Genomic DNA, 13,981 nt, shown 5'->3' on the forward strand with positions numbered 1-13,981 from the left:
ATCCCTTCATCCAGGATCCAGGAACTGATTAACAGCTACAGGAAGCGACTAGAGGCAAAAGGAGGAGCTACTAAATATTACTGGCACGTCTCTGTTGAGGTGCCCAGACTTTTGCACCGGTCAAATTTTGGTTTAATGCATATTGCACATTTTCTGTTAGTACAATAAACCTCATTTCAATCCTGAAATATTACTGTGTCCATCAGTTATTAGATAGATCAGACTGACATGGCTGCTGCAAACACCAAAATATTTACAACTAACAATGATTAAGATTAATAGGGGGGCACAAACTTTTTCATAGGACTGTATATCCAACCTGCAACATAGAGTAGACGACCTGGAGATGTTTGAGACAGCGTAAGCTTCGATATAATCTCTATAGAAGTCTATAGGGAAAACCCGACTGCGCATGCCCGCCAGCCACAAGAAAATGGACGCTTACAATAATGTGTATGTGGCCATTTTTCTTGTGGCCATGGGCATGCGCAGTCGGCTTTGCCCTAGGCCCGAGGCCTAGAAGTTTGAAGCCACAAGAAGAAGACGTTCTTGAAGAAGATGGAGGCAGCGCTGGACAGTTCTCTCGCAGCATTGGGGACTCCCCCAGTGCTGCGAGAGAACTCATTTGCATACCGGAAGAAAACGGGATTTTAACTGAACAGCAGGGCGGAGAAGATATCTAAAGGTAGGAGACGAATAACCTTTCTTAAGGAGAAAAAAAAAGGTTTTAATGGTAGAATCCCTTAAAAAAAACAGAGTCAAAGAATGGGCCCAGGTCAGTAATGGGAACCCAACAGTAATGTATTTACAAAAACCCATGCGGGAGTCATATGGACATGCCAAGCATCAAGATGTCAGGCCACTCAGCAAGTCCAGGTCACCACCGAGGCTTAATCACAGGCCTCAGTGTTGAACTCGGGCAGATGATGTCACAGAAGTGTATTGGACACCATGAGGAGGACACGAGAGGTAACGAGGTCAATATCATGTTTTTGGTTTTTCTCCCCTTCCCTGGTCCTCATGCTATTATACTTTGGGGTCGGAGGAGACTCCCGAGTATAAGGCTGTGTTTCGGTTTTGTAAAAAAAACAAATAATTTGGAATATTCTGGATGAACCTAGCCTTCTCTATTTACTACCACTGCTAGATATTCCTGACCAAACAAAGCCTAATATAAGCCTAATATAGTAAGATCTTATGGATTTATGGGCGTGCGCTGCAATGTAGTTACACAGGTAGTCTAGATCAGTGGTCTCCAACCTTTTTTGCACCATGGAACGGCTTCAAGAAAGACCATTTTTCGGTGACCAGGCCAAGCGGGGCTTTGGTCATATGTGGGTGGGGTTATAGGCAGGCTCCACCAGGTGAACGGGAAGGTTCTCTGCCAAAATGCTAGCGAGGTAGGTGGGCGTGACATGAGCATCTGAGCGGGTATTGTGAATCACTAGATACCAAGGCTGGATACTTCACACTAGGCCACATTGCTATGGTGGCGGTTAGACTATGGGATAGAGCAGCATCCTTAGCAGCTACAGGGCGCAACACTACCCGATAGGTTACACATTACCATAGTAATGTGGCCTAGTGCAAAGTATCTAGCTAAGACTGAAGCTAGCCCACCACCGGCAAAAAAACCCCAATGGCCCAGTCTTGATCCGTGGACGGTGGTTGGGGACCCCTGGTTTAGATGGTTTACATTTGCTCGTGGAGCTAATTTTAAGAAGTTTCCTGCGTTCTTTGCCAAGTACAGTTGTGGAATAGCCTGGTGTGAAAATATATCGATTATCTTAGATAAGCAAGTGGTCAATGTCTAAGAGTCAGATACTGTCTTTAAGGAGAGTGGAAATAGAGTTGGGAAAACCTCATGAGATTCGCTTCAACAAATATTCATGAGCTTCGGCCCTATGGTTCGTTTCGTACAGAACTTGTTTGGATAGCGTCATAAGCACTGTAAGTATATTCAAGGATCTCCTCAGACCTCAGAGTATAATAAATAGAGGGTCAGGGAAGGTGAGAAAGTAATGGCAAACACAAATATTCGCCTTGCCTATACTGGGCCGCATCTGATGGTGTCCTTGTGTCCAGCATCCAGTTGACGTCAAGGCCCAGGTCGATTCTGAGGTCTGTGATTGGGCTTCAATGGTGATCATAGGACGTGATATGTCAGCTGGAGGTCATAAGAGATGAGAGTTGCTGGAGGACCACTGGAAGCCCTAAAGAGGTGAGGCTAGGTGAGTATAAGTGTTTGCTAGTTTCTCTTACCGCCCCTGGTCCTCCAATTGGTGTACTCTAAAGTCTAAAGTATTTCATGGGTTTTGAACCCCAAAAGTTTAATGTTCAGGCAAACCCAAAATCTTTGCAAAAATAATAAGCACTGATACTCAACTTCCGTCACCTTTTCTGGACTCCCTTGCAGCATCCACCCCTTCTTTGTGGCATCTTTGACTCTATTCTAGGCTCCTTTCAGACCCAGTTACAGACCTCAGAAGTCCCGTGGGGTCACTGACATCACCTAGAAAGCCATAAGAGGCCAGAAGATGACGATGACATCAGCAAATGAGCATCAGATACTGTGTGGGAGCCTTGAAGAGGTGACGTGCTTATTAGGTTTCCGCATCTTCCCAGGGCGTCTTCTTTTTTCCCAAGGCCTTGGGTGAGTGTCCCCCACTTTTTTTTTCTAATGGCCGATTCACTACATAGACCACTTCAACAAGTTTTTCCTCTATACCGCTAATGGGCAAACGATAGTAGTGCCACCTCTTTTTTTTTTTCCCTTCTCTTTATACTCTGAGGTCCGAAGAGAACTCAGAGTATCATAATAGTTTGTGGCTGATGAGCCCCAAAAATCTCAGAGCTGTGCATGGCCCAATAGTACAAATTTGAGGGTGCATGCAGACTACGTAACGCCGGGCGTGTATGAGAGCCGTACACGCCGGCATTACGGCAGACTGCCGAACACTTCCCATTCACTTCAATGGGAGCGCTCGTAACAGCGGCGTTTACGAGCACTCCCATTGAAGTGAATGGGAAGTGTTCGGCAGTCTGCCGTAATGCCGGCGTGTACGGCTCTCATACACGCCCGGCGTTATGTAGTCTGCATGCACCCTAACAAGATCAGGTGCTCTGTACTGTAACCACCAAGCATTGCACCCCCTGTTGAAGTTAAGTTTTCTATAATTTTGCTGCTACTTCTCCGCCTCTTCTCTGCACCAAACTTTAAACTATGTCAATAAAGCAAAATAGGTGAAACAGAAAAGTTTTTAAAAAAGTATCCCAAAGTAATCGATAGCCTGGAGTAAATTACTTGTGATCATCATACAAAACTACAAAACTTTACACATTAGCTGGAGTAAGCGTTAAACCCAAATTACAAAACCAACTCCCCAGAGGTCAATTACTAAGATACAAAGTTTTTGTATGAATTACTACGACTTCATCGTCTCGGCAGGAGATAGGGAGGAGTAAGGGTTAATGTAAGAGAATACGATACTGGACTCACTGTATATAGAGCGGAGGACGACTGCAGAGATTTTCTTCAGGCTCAAAGACTAAAAAAGAGGAGGAAATGTAACCCGGTAACTACAAGGGGCACCGCCAGGATCGGGGACGCAGGTTTGGTTCATTCATTCATTCTTTGGTGTCAGCCCTCATATTCTGTACAGGTGTGTTACTGCTCAGGGCTCCAGGTTTTGGTGGATCCTTGGGTGACAATGATGCCCTCCAAATCCTAAAATAGAGAAATTGCCGCATCCAGATGGCATGCACCCCTGTCTCTTCCACGGGATTGGCGCATAGCAAATGTGGTGTCAATATTCAAAAAGGGGTCTAAATATGATCCCGGAAGCTATAGGCCGGTAAGTGTGACCTCAGTGGTGGGTAAGATATTTCTTTATTGAAAGGAAACATTTTACGGGTTAGGGGTTTTAGATTTTGGTTGCACAGTCTGATTGCGGGTTTGTACTCAGTTCCATATTTGGGTACTTTCCCCTGATATGGGGCAATTGGCATTAGGCTCATCGGGGTTTGCTGACTATTGTGACTTGTCCTTAGACTTTGTCCCTGCTAAGCTCCTCCTTCTGCTATTATTGTATTACTGACCTCTGACCTTGTTACTACTCTTTTGGATTGCGATTTGGTACTGTTTTGTCTCTCCCTTGGCTTGCTGACTTCGCTTCTGTGTTACTTTGTCTTGTCTTGTTCTGTGTGACACTTATTTCAGAGAAGGGACCGCCGCCAAGTTGCTCCTGTCACTAGTACAGAGAGTCCAGCAGGTAGGGACAGGGGTTGGGTCAAGCTTAGGACCCGTTGTCTCTGTCTTCCTGGTTTAGCAGCAGCCTAGGGAATTACACAACTAGCAATTCCCTTACAGTAGCATTTCTCTCCTGGAAATGACAGCAGATACAGAGGAGACACAGGGAAATTTAGGAGACAGGGGGTTGTGGACAGATTACAGCAAGTTTGGCAAGGAAAGAGACTGAGTATAAGCCTGTTAATAAAACTGATGTTTTCAGCTGAGCAGTGCGCCCCAACAGTATCCCATATAGGGCTCCCAATATAAATGTGCTATAAGTATGTCACCCATGCACGAACAGGCAGAACATATTCCTTGCACATATTGTCCTTGGCTTGGACTCCAACATGGCAATACTAAAGTCCTAACCACTCACCCCCATGCTCCCATAGACACAGTATTAGTAACACTAGAGATAATGTAGCTGTGATAGGATTATTACCGTAGTGGAAGTGTTCTTAGTGTTAGTACTATCAGTAGTACTTAGTGTTAGTTGTGGTCACTGTATGGCGGTGACATAATCCACTCCCATAACTTGGGTAGAAGTAGAGTATACATGGTCTCTATCCACCGCGGCAGCCGTGGGGGCCTGGTGGCAACCAAATCTGTGCGGGGTCCTGGTGATAGGGATTCTTTATAATATCCCATCTTGTGTTTTGATTCTCAGGATCTTCGTCATGCCTCAAATATCTCAAACAAAGGTGGATCTTCTCATAGGACGTCTGAAATCAGAAACAATTTTGGTCTCCTCGTTGCGTCATTGGAGTTGGTCCTAGATCCTCATATTCGCTTTCCTTTGCACTACGATATAAGAATTCATGTCTCTCTATTACATCAATGACTTATTATTAGTTTCACAGTTACATCTTACCGATTGTGACATACAGAAAAATAAGAGGTCACCTTTTGGTCCACCATCTTATACTCCCAAGGAAGCAGGAACGGAACACAATGTCGGGGTTCACAATCTGCTCACCTAACAATGGATGTTTCTACTCTGATGTCCTCTTATCTCTGCTTCTCCAGATTGAGTAGATCTCCAAATATCAGTATGCACTGACACCCAAAGGTAGGTGGTGAGTGACAGATTGTAGGTCACTGCCCTGCTAGGCCAGACCATTGAGTATTCTGAATCCCATTTTGCTTGACTACCGCTAGTGTAAGCGATTCTGTCTAGACCTTTCATGTCCTCCGAGATGGGCGGTATTATATTATGTATCACTAGAAACCTGAAGCGTTCTGCATTCCAAAATCCATAACATTCTCATTGACGTAATCCTATGAGGGCTTAATTTTTGCATGACAAGTTGTACTTCACTATGGCGCCATTTAATATTCTGGAAAAAAATTCAGAATGGGGTAGAATTGGGAAAAAAACGCAATACCGCCATGTTCTTATGGGTTTTGTTCTTATGAATTTCGCTCTGCAGTAAAATTGCTATGGTAGCTTTATTCTGTAGGTCGGTACGATCACGGTGATACCAAATTTATACCAATTTTTTCATGTTTTAATAACTTTACAAAAATTCTAAATTTTTAAGAAAATAAATTTCTTTGACTCATATTCTGGTACCTGGAACTGTTTTATATTTCAGTGTACGGAGCTGTGTAAGGCGTCTTTTTTTGTGGGGCAATATGTACCGTATTTTTCGGACTATAAGACGCACTTTTTTTCCCCCCAAATTTGGGGGGAAAAGAAGGGTGCGTCTTATATTCCGAATGTGGCGCCTGGCACCCGCTGTAATAGAGAGGCGGATGCCGGCAAGGGATAGATGCAGGGGCCGGGGCCTGAGACATCGCTGCGCTCCTCTGCCCTGCATGAAGCCAGCAGCGGTGATGCTATTCCGCTCCTCTGTCCCCCCGCCACTGGCTTCATGCAGGGCAGAGGAGCGCAGCGATGTCTCAGGCCCCGGCACCTGTGATGGCGTCTATCCCTCCCCGGCATCCGCCTCTCTAGTACAGCGGATGCCGGGTCAGTATCGGCGGCCCCTTCTCCCCCGGGGCCGGTCCCCACCGGCCCCGTACCTGTTAAGTTGAAGGCCGGCTCCTGCGCGGCGACATTGCAGGAGCTGACGTGTTCGGGTGACAGCCGGGAGCCTAATGAAGCTCCCCGGCCTGTCACTGCTATATTAGTATTGCGGCTGGGTCTATGTAATACTAATATACAGAATGTCCCATAGACGGCAATACAGTTGTATTGCCGTCTATGGGACTTGCAATCAAATGACCGCAGGTTCAAGCCCCCGGGGGGGAATAAAATAGTAAAAAAAAAAAAGCTTTAAAAATATATAATAAAAATATGAAATAAATAAAAGTACCTCCTCCTGTGCCTAGAATTTATATATAAAAGTAGAAAATCATATATCATAAACCACCGGGTTTTTTTTCAATACAAGGTGATCTAAGCAATAGATATCCCCAAAATGGTATAACTAAAAAGTACTTCTGGCCCCGCAAAAAAAAACACTCTATGCGTCCCCGTACAGCTGCAGGGTCACCTGTCAATGTGGCCTTGCAGCTGTTGCAAAACTACAACTCCCATATATTAAATATTTTACCATTTTTTGCTTCCAAATTTTTTTTCCCTATTTTCCTCCTCTAAAACCTAGGTGCGTCTTATAGTCCAGTGCGTGTTATAGTCCGCAAAATACGGTAGTTTTTATTGATACCCTATTGGTGGAATGTAGGATGTTTTGATCACTTTTTATTCCATTTTGTTAGGGTGGTAAATCGGCAAAAAATTTCACTATGATTTTGGATAGAAAGGAGACTTATCCAAATATTTCTTATATCGCTCGAGGCTTTATTCAAGTGACAACAAAAAAAAATGGCTGCCTGGTGGCTCTTTTTGGTAATGGCTATTTTTCACATTGCGGCCAATGGGACCATTCATGTTTTTGTTGCCGAACCATCAGAAAATGGGGAATGTCCAATAGGAGTCAAAGGGTCCATTTTTAACAGCCATCAACACAGATTTGCACCTAAGTGATGGCCAGAAAAAGTGGATCAGTGGATTGGGGGAGAAAGAGAAAGAAAATACCAATAAATTCATCCATTTTTTAAAAAAATATTCAGTAGAAGTGAATGACAGTCTTGAAAACCTACAAATGGACACAGAACAGGTACCAAATGGATTCAATATTCAAGGTCACAGTCATGACAGTACTCCAGATGCAACATGTCCTATGGTTATATTTCATCTGTAGACTCCTCCTGGCCATACAATAGTGGTTCATTCTTCTGGGAAGGTCTTGGTTTCAGATCATAAGTTAAAATAACCAAAAAAAAAAAAAAACTCAGGTATCAGTCTCTTTCATGGTTTGTGGCCTGGTCTGGACTTTCATTGATGGGTCACAGATATGTTGTTTGACACCCAACGATGACCAATATAATCCAACATTTTGCATCTACCTTTCATAGCTATCTACAAAACCTTCGGTTGCCTTGTCTTCATCATGAAAAGCAGCCAGTGGCCACAAAATGGTTCACCCCTCTACTATATGGCCAGTATTAGCCAAACTATAATACATTTGATAGAATTTTTGCAATCGGGTGACAACTGAACCTTCTCGTGTCTACATAAGACAGTTGGACCCAATCTACTTGTTTTTGATGGTCTTGATGTCTCTTAGTATGACCATTACATTGATTCTGAGCTAGAATTTTTGTAATTTTTTTTTTCTTTCCAGCACATCATGATCTGGGATAAATAGATCCTTGGTATCATGGAAAGAAGAAATTACAGCCAAGTAACTGAATTCATTCTTCTCGGGTTTTCCACAATCCCCTCGGTACAAGTCTTTCTCTTCCAGATCTTCTTGATCCTGTATATTGGCACGGTGGCCGGGAACCTTCTGCTCATCGTGGCTGTAAGATCTAACCATCTTCTACACAATCCTATGTATATCTTTCTGGCTAATCTCTCCTTCCTGGACATCTGCTTCATCTCCTTTACCATTCCCAAGATGCTCAGCAATTTCTTCAGGGAGAAGAAGACCATTTCTTATGGGGGTTGCTTGATACAGGTCTATGGCTTCCTAGTCCTTGGTGAGACAGAGTGTGTTCTTTTGGCCTTCATGGCTTATGATCGATACGTTGCCATCAGTAATCCCTTACGTTACAATGTGATTATGAAGACCACAGCTTGTGTGAGAATGATAGGTGCTTCATGGTTGACCGGAGGCCTCGTATCATCGGTGGACATATACTTTTTGTATCAGTTAAGATATTGCGGAGACATTGTGATTGACCACTTCTTCTGTGAAGCTCCATCATTGATGAAGCTGTCCTGCAATGACCTCTCAGCTTTTAATGTGGTCAAGCTAGTCGGGAGCGCCATATTACTCCTTGTTCCTCTCTTGTGTATTCTTTACTCCTACAGTCACATCATCCTGGCAATCCTGAAGATCCGGACTAGGAGATACAAGGCTTTCTCCACGTGCATCTCCCACCTCATCATAGTCATTCTCTTCTATGGCTCGGCCATCATCATGTATATGAAGCCGGAACAGATGGGGCACTTATCAGATAAACTGATCGCTGTGTTTTATACGACTGTCACCCCGATGTTGAACCCCATCATTTATAGCTTGAGAAATAAAGATGTCCATGAGACCATTGTAAGTTTATGGAGATCTGTGGTTACGTCCAAGCCTCACTTTTCATTCTCCATATAGCGTCACTTCATTTCACCTATTCTTTCTAAGTCAAGGCCTTGTCTAGTCATAGCCATGTTTTCGTATTTTCCTACTTTGGGGTGGACACCAGAAATGGCCACCACTGGGTGACCATACATAGATGTTCAGATGTAGCAATGACTTGAAACTGTCCGGGTCTGTCAGCTAACCAGACAGATCAAAGGCCATGGCCCAGTGCACCACAGAATTAGGAACATCGACAAACTGAAGTACAGGACTGGTAACAAAGAACATACAGATAGCAGTGCTCGGTTCTCGTACAGGAATCCAAGACATAACATCAGGGAACGTAGTAGGTTACCATACATGAAAGAAGGACATGTGGCCAGGATAGATAACAAAGATGCAAACATGGTGGTTTCCTGGGGGTGAGCATTTATAACAAAAGTTACAGAGGCCAAAATAGGTAGCAGAAATGCAAACATGGAGGAAGCCTGAAGGCCAAACATATATAGCAGAAGGTCCAGAAGTCAATACAGACAGAAGACATTGCTGTATGGTGGAAACCCAGAGGCCAAACATTCAAAGCAGAAGTGCATGAATCTCAATACACCACAGAAGGACATGTATCCACGAAACATGGTAGAAGGATATACATGACCTTACAGAAATATATGATAGATGGAGATATATACATCCACACACTGATACTTATAGAACTGCACAAGTACAGAAACCAAGTCCCAGCCAATGACACAGAAGGATATAAGTCCAAACATGAACATGTGAAATACAAGAATACAGGAACTGGAGACATACAGACAGAAGGACAACATGCAACCAAACAGCAAAACATGATACAGGAAACTGAAGAATTGCCCAGGTAAGAGGTGGCAAGAGAAGCAGAACTTCATATACACCGACAGCCGGTGCTAGGCAGAAGGAAGATTGCAGATGGCGCACTGATCCGTAAAGGTCTGCCAGGAAAGGCTGTATACGGAAACGTGTAGAATTCCAGTATTATCCAGGATTGTTATTACAGCAGTCACTATCTACTATCTCTACTGTTCTCACTTCCTCAATTTGCTCTCATTCAGTATATGGGCACTATACAGTACATACACAGTACATATACAGTACACAGTATATACATAAGTACATATACAGGACACTATACAGTCCCTTGTCCTGTGTACTGGGTGTAATTCTCAGTATCTGCTTTTATTCTCTGTATATGTACACTGCACAGTGCTAGAGATGCGTGAACATCACAAAAATGCATTTTGTTTCCGGTGTAGCTGGTTCTGTGCAAAGATTTATTTTGGGTTTTATAAGTTTGTTACGAGCCAAAGTTAAATTGGCTTAAAACATAGTATTTGTCATTGTCAGGGCTCCTAGGAGCCTATCTATAAAACATAGTGTAGAACACTCTTAGGGCTCCTAGGAACCTATCTATAAAACATAGTGTAGAATACTCTTAGGGCTCCTAGGAACCTATCTATAAAACATAGTGTAGAATACTGTCAGGACTCCTAGGAACCTATCTATAAAACATAGTGTATAATACTGTCAGGACTCCTAGGAACCTATCTATAAAACATAGTGTAGAATAGTCTTAGGGCTCCTAGGAACCTATCTATAAAACATAGTGTAGAATACTCTTAGGGCTCCTAGGAACCTATCTATAAAACATAGTGTAGAACACTATTAGGACTCCTAGGAACCTATCTATAAGACATAGTGTAGAATACTCTTAGGACTCCTAGGAACCTATCTATAAAACATAGTGTAGAATACTCTTAGGACTCCTAGGAACCTATCTATAAAACATAGTGTAGAATACTCTTAGGACTCCTAGGAGCCTATCTATAAAACATAGTGTAGAATAGTCTTAGGGCTCCTAGGAACCTATCTATAAAACATAGTGTAGAATACTCTTAGGGCTCCTAGGAACCCATCTATAAAACATAGTGTAGAGCACTATTAGGACTCCTAGGAACCTATCTATAAAACATAGTGTAGAACACTCTTAGGGCTCCTAGGAACCTATCTATAAAACATAGTGTAGAACACTCTTAGGGCTCCTAGGAACCTATCTATAAAACATAGTGTAGAATACTCTTAGGGCTCCTAGGAACCTATCTATAAAACATAGTGTAGAATACTCTTAGGGCTCCTAGGCACCTATCTATAAAACATAGTGTAGAATACTCTTAGGGCTCCTAGGAACCTATCTATAAAACATAGTGTAGAACACTATTAGGACTCCTAGGAGCCTATCTATAAAACATAGTGTAGAACACTATAAGGACTCCTAGGAACCGATCTATAATACATAGTGTAGAACACTGTCAGGACTCCTAGGAACCTATCTATAAAACATAGTGTAGAACACTATTAGGACTCCTAGGAACCGATCTATAAAACATAGTGTAGAATACTCTTAGGGCTCCTAGGAACCTATCTATAAAACATAGTGTAGAATACTCTTAGGACTCCTAGGAACCTATCTATAAAACATAGTGTAGAATACTCTTAGGACTCCTAGGAACCTATCTATAATACATAGTGTAGAATACTCTTAGGGCTCCTAGGAACCTATCTATAAAACATAGTGTATAACACTGTCAGGGCTCCTAGGAACCTATCTATAAAACATAGTGTAGAATACTGTCAGGGCTCCTAGGAACCTATCTATAAAACATAGTGTAGAACACTATTAGGACTCCTAGGAACCGATCTATAAAACATAGTGTAGAACACTCTTAGGGCTCCTAGGAACCTATCTATAAAACATAGTGTAGAACACTATTAGGACTCCTAGGAACCTATCTATAAAACATAGTGTAGAACACTCTTAGGGCTCCTAGGAACCTATCTATAAAACATAGTGTAGAACACTATTAGGACTCCTAGGAACCGATCTATAAAACATAGTGTAGAACACTCTTAGGGCTCCTAGGAACCTATCTATAAAACATAGTGTAGAACACTATTAGGACTCCTAGGAACCGATCTATAATACATAGTGTAGAATACTCTTAGGACTCCTAGGAACCTAAATATCTAATTTCTATGTCTCTAAAGCAAATACAGTCACAGTTATGTCAAAATGAATGTGACATGTATGTCTATGGGAAAAGAAGTGGTAAGCAATGGATACAGATCCGAGTTTATTCATACACTTCACTGACACTCCTTTTTATACGTTTTAACTACAGAATGGCGAATGAACTGGAATCGACCTGAATATTCTGAATTGTTCAGTTTTTATCGAAACCGAACAATTTGGGATTTGTCTCAGATTACCTAACATGGCCGTCGCAACACGCATTGCTGTATATTATTATTTTGTGGGATCTCTTTATATCCCAGATTATAATAGAGGGAGGGAAACAAAAATAATAAACATTTACATTCACCTTCTGTTATGCCGCAGTGATCATTCAAGGGAGTCTGTGTGGCCCAGAATATCTCATCAACCACTTTTAGTGCCATATTATGGCCGGTAACAGAAGTAGAAACATACCAACCATTTTAGGTGGCCTGTATATAATGCATATAACATAACGAGAACTGCCGTGTATCACTGAATTGTCACATCCCTTGGCCATAGACTGGATATAAGGGTTGTTATACAGCAGCCTGACACTAGTGCTGACTCCCATCTCTCTCACTGACTCCTATCTGTCCCTATCAATTTATAATTTGTAATTACATGTAGTTTATTTTCGTTCTCATGGACACTAATCCTATTCCTATATTCTATATTCTGTATTCTATATTCTGTGTGTATCTAGTTTGCAGCTAGTTTAGATAGATACAGTCCTATGAAAAAGTTTGGGCACCCCTATTAATCTTAATCATTTTTAGTTCTAAATATTTTGGTATTTGCAGCAGCCATTTCAGTTTGATATATCTAATAACTGATGGACACAGTAATATTTCAGGATTGAAATGAGGTTTATTGTACTAACAGAAAATGTGCAATATGCATTAAACCAAAATTTGACCGGTGCAAAAATATGGGCACCTCAACAGAAAAGTGACATTAATATTTAGTAGATCCTCCTTTTGCAAAGATAACAGCCTCTAGTCGCTTCCTGTAGCTTTTAATCAGTTCCTGGATCCTGGATAAAGGTATTTTGGACAAACAATTCAAGTTCAGTTAAGTTAGATGGTCGCCGAGCATGGACAGCCCGCTTCAAATCATCCCACAGATGTTCAATGATATTCAGGTCTGGGGACTGGGATGGCCATTCCAGAACATTGTAATTGTTCCTCTGCATGAATGCCTGAGGATTTGGAGCGGTGTTTTGGATCATTGTCTTGCTGAAATATCCATCCCCGGCGTAACTTCAACTTCGTCACTGATTCTTGAACATTATTCTCAAGAATCTGCTGATACTGAGTGGAATCCATGCGACCCTCAACTTTAACAAGATTCCCGATGCCGGCATTGGCCACACAGCCCCAAAGCATGATGGAACCTCCACCAAATTTTACAGTGGGTAGCAAGTGTTTTTCTTGGAATGCTGTTTCTTTTTGGACGCCATGCATAACGCCTTTTTTTATAACCAAACAACTCAATTTTTGTTTCCAAAATGAAGCTGCCTTGTCCAAATGTGCTTTTTCATACCTCAGGCAACTCTATTTGTGGCGTACGTGCAGAAACGGCTTCTTTCTCATCACTCTCCCATACAGCTTCTATTTGTGCAAAGTGCGCTGTATAGTTGACTGATGCACAGTGACACCATCTGCAGCAAGATGATGCTGCAGCTCTTTGGAGGTGTCTGTGGGTTGTCCTTGACTGTTCTCACCATTCTTCTTCTCTGCCTTTCTGATATTTTTCTTGGCCTGCCACTTCTGGGCTTAACAAGAACTGTCCCTGTGGTCTTCCATTTCCTTACTATGTTCCTCACAGTGGAAACTGACAGGTTAAATCTCTGAGACAACTTTTTGTATCCTTCCCCTGAACAACTATGTTGGACAATCTTTGTTTTCAGATCATTTGAGAGTTGTTTTGAGTAGCCCATGATGCCACTCTTCAGAG

General features: G+C 42.3%; 1 protein-coding gene across 1 annotated transcript; it reads left to right on the forward strand.

Annotated features, from left to right (window-relative positions):
- Nucleotides 1-8,016: 8,016 nt before the first annotated feature.
- On the forward strand, nt 8,017-8,967 carry LOC142198669 (olfactory receptor 5A2-like). The gene has a single exon (XM_075269697.1). The coding sequence runs from the start codon at nt 8,017-8,019 to the stop codon at nt 8,965-8,967; it is 951 nt and encodes a 316-aa protein (XP_075125798.1).
- The last annotated feature ends 5,014 nt before the right edge of the window (nt 8,968-13,981 follow it).

Source organism: Leptodactylus fuscus, chromosome 3 (assembly GCF_031893055.1).
Source record: "Leptodactylus fuscus isolate aLepFus1 chromosome 3, aLepFus1.hap2, whole genome shotgun sequence".
Classification (NCBI taxonomy): Eukaryota; Metazoa; Chordata; class Amphibia; order Anura; family Leptodactylidae; genus Leptodactylus; species Leptodactylus fuscus.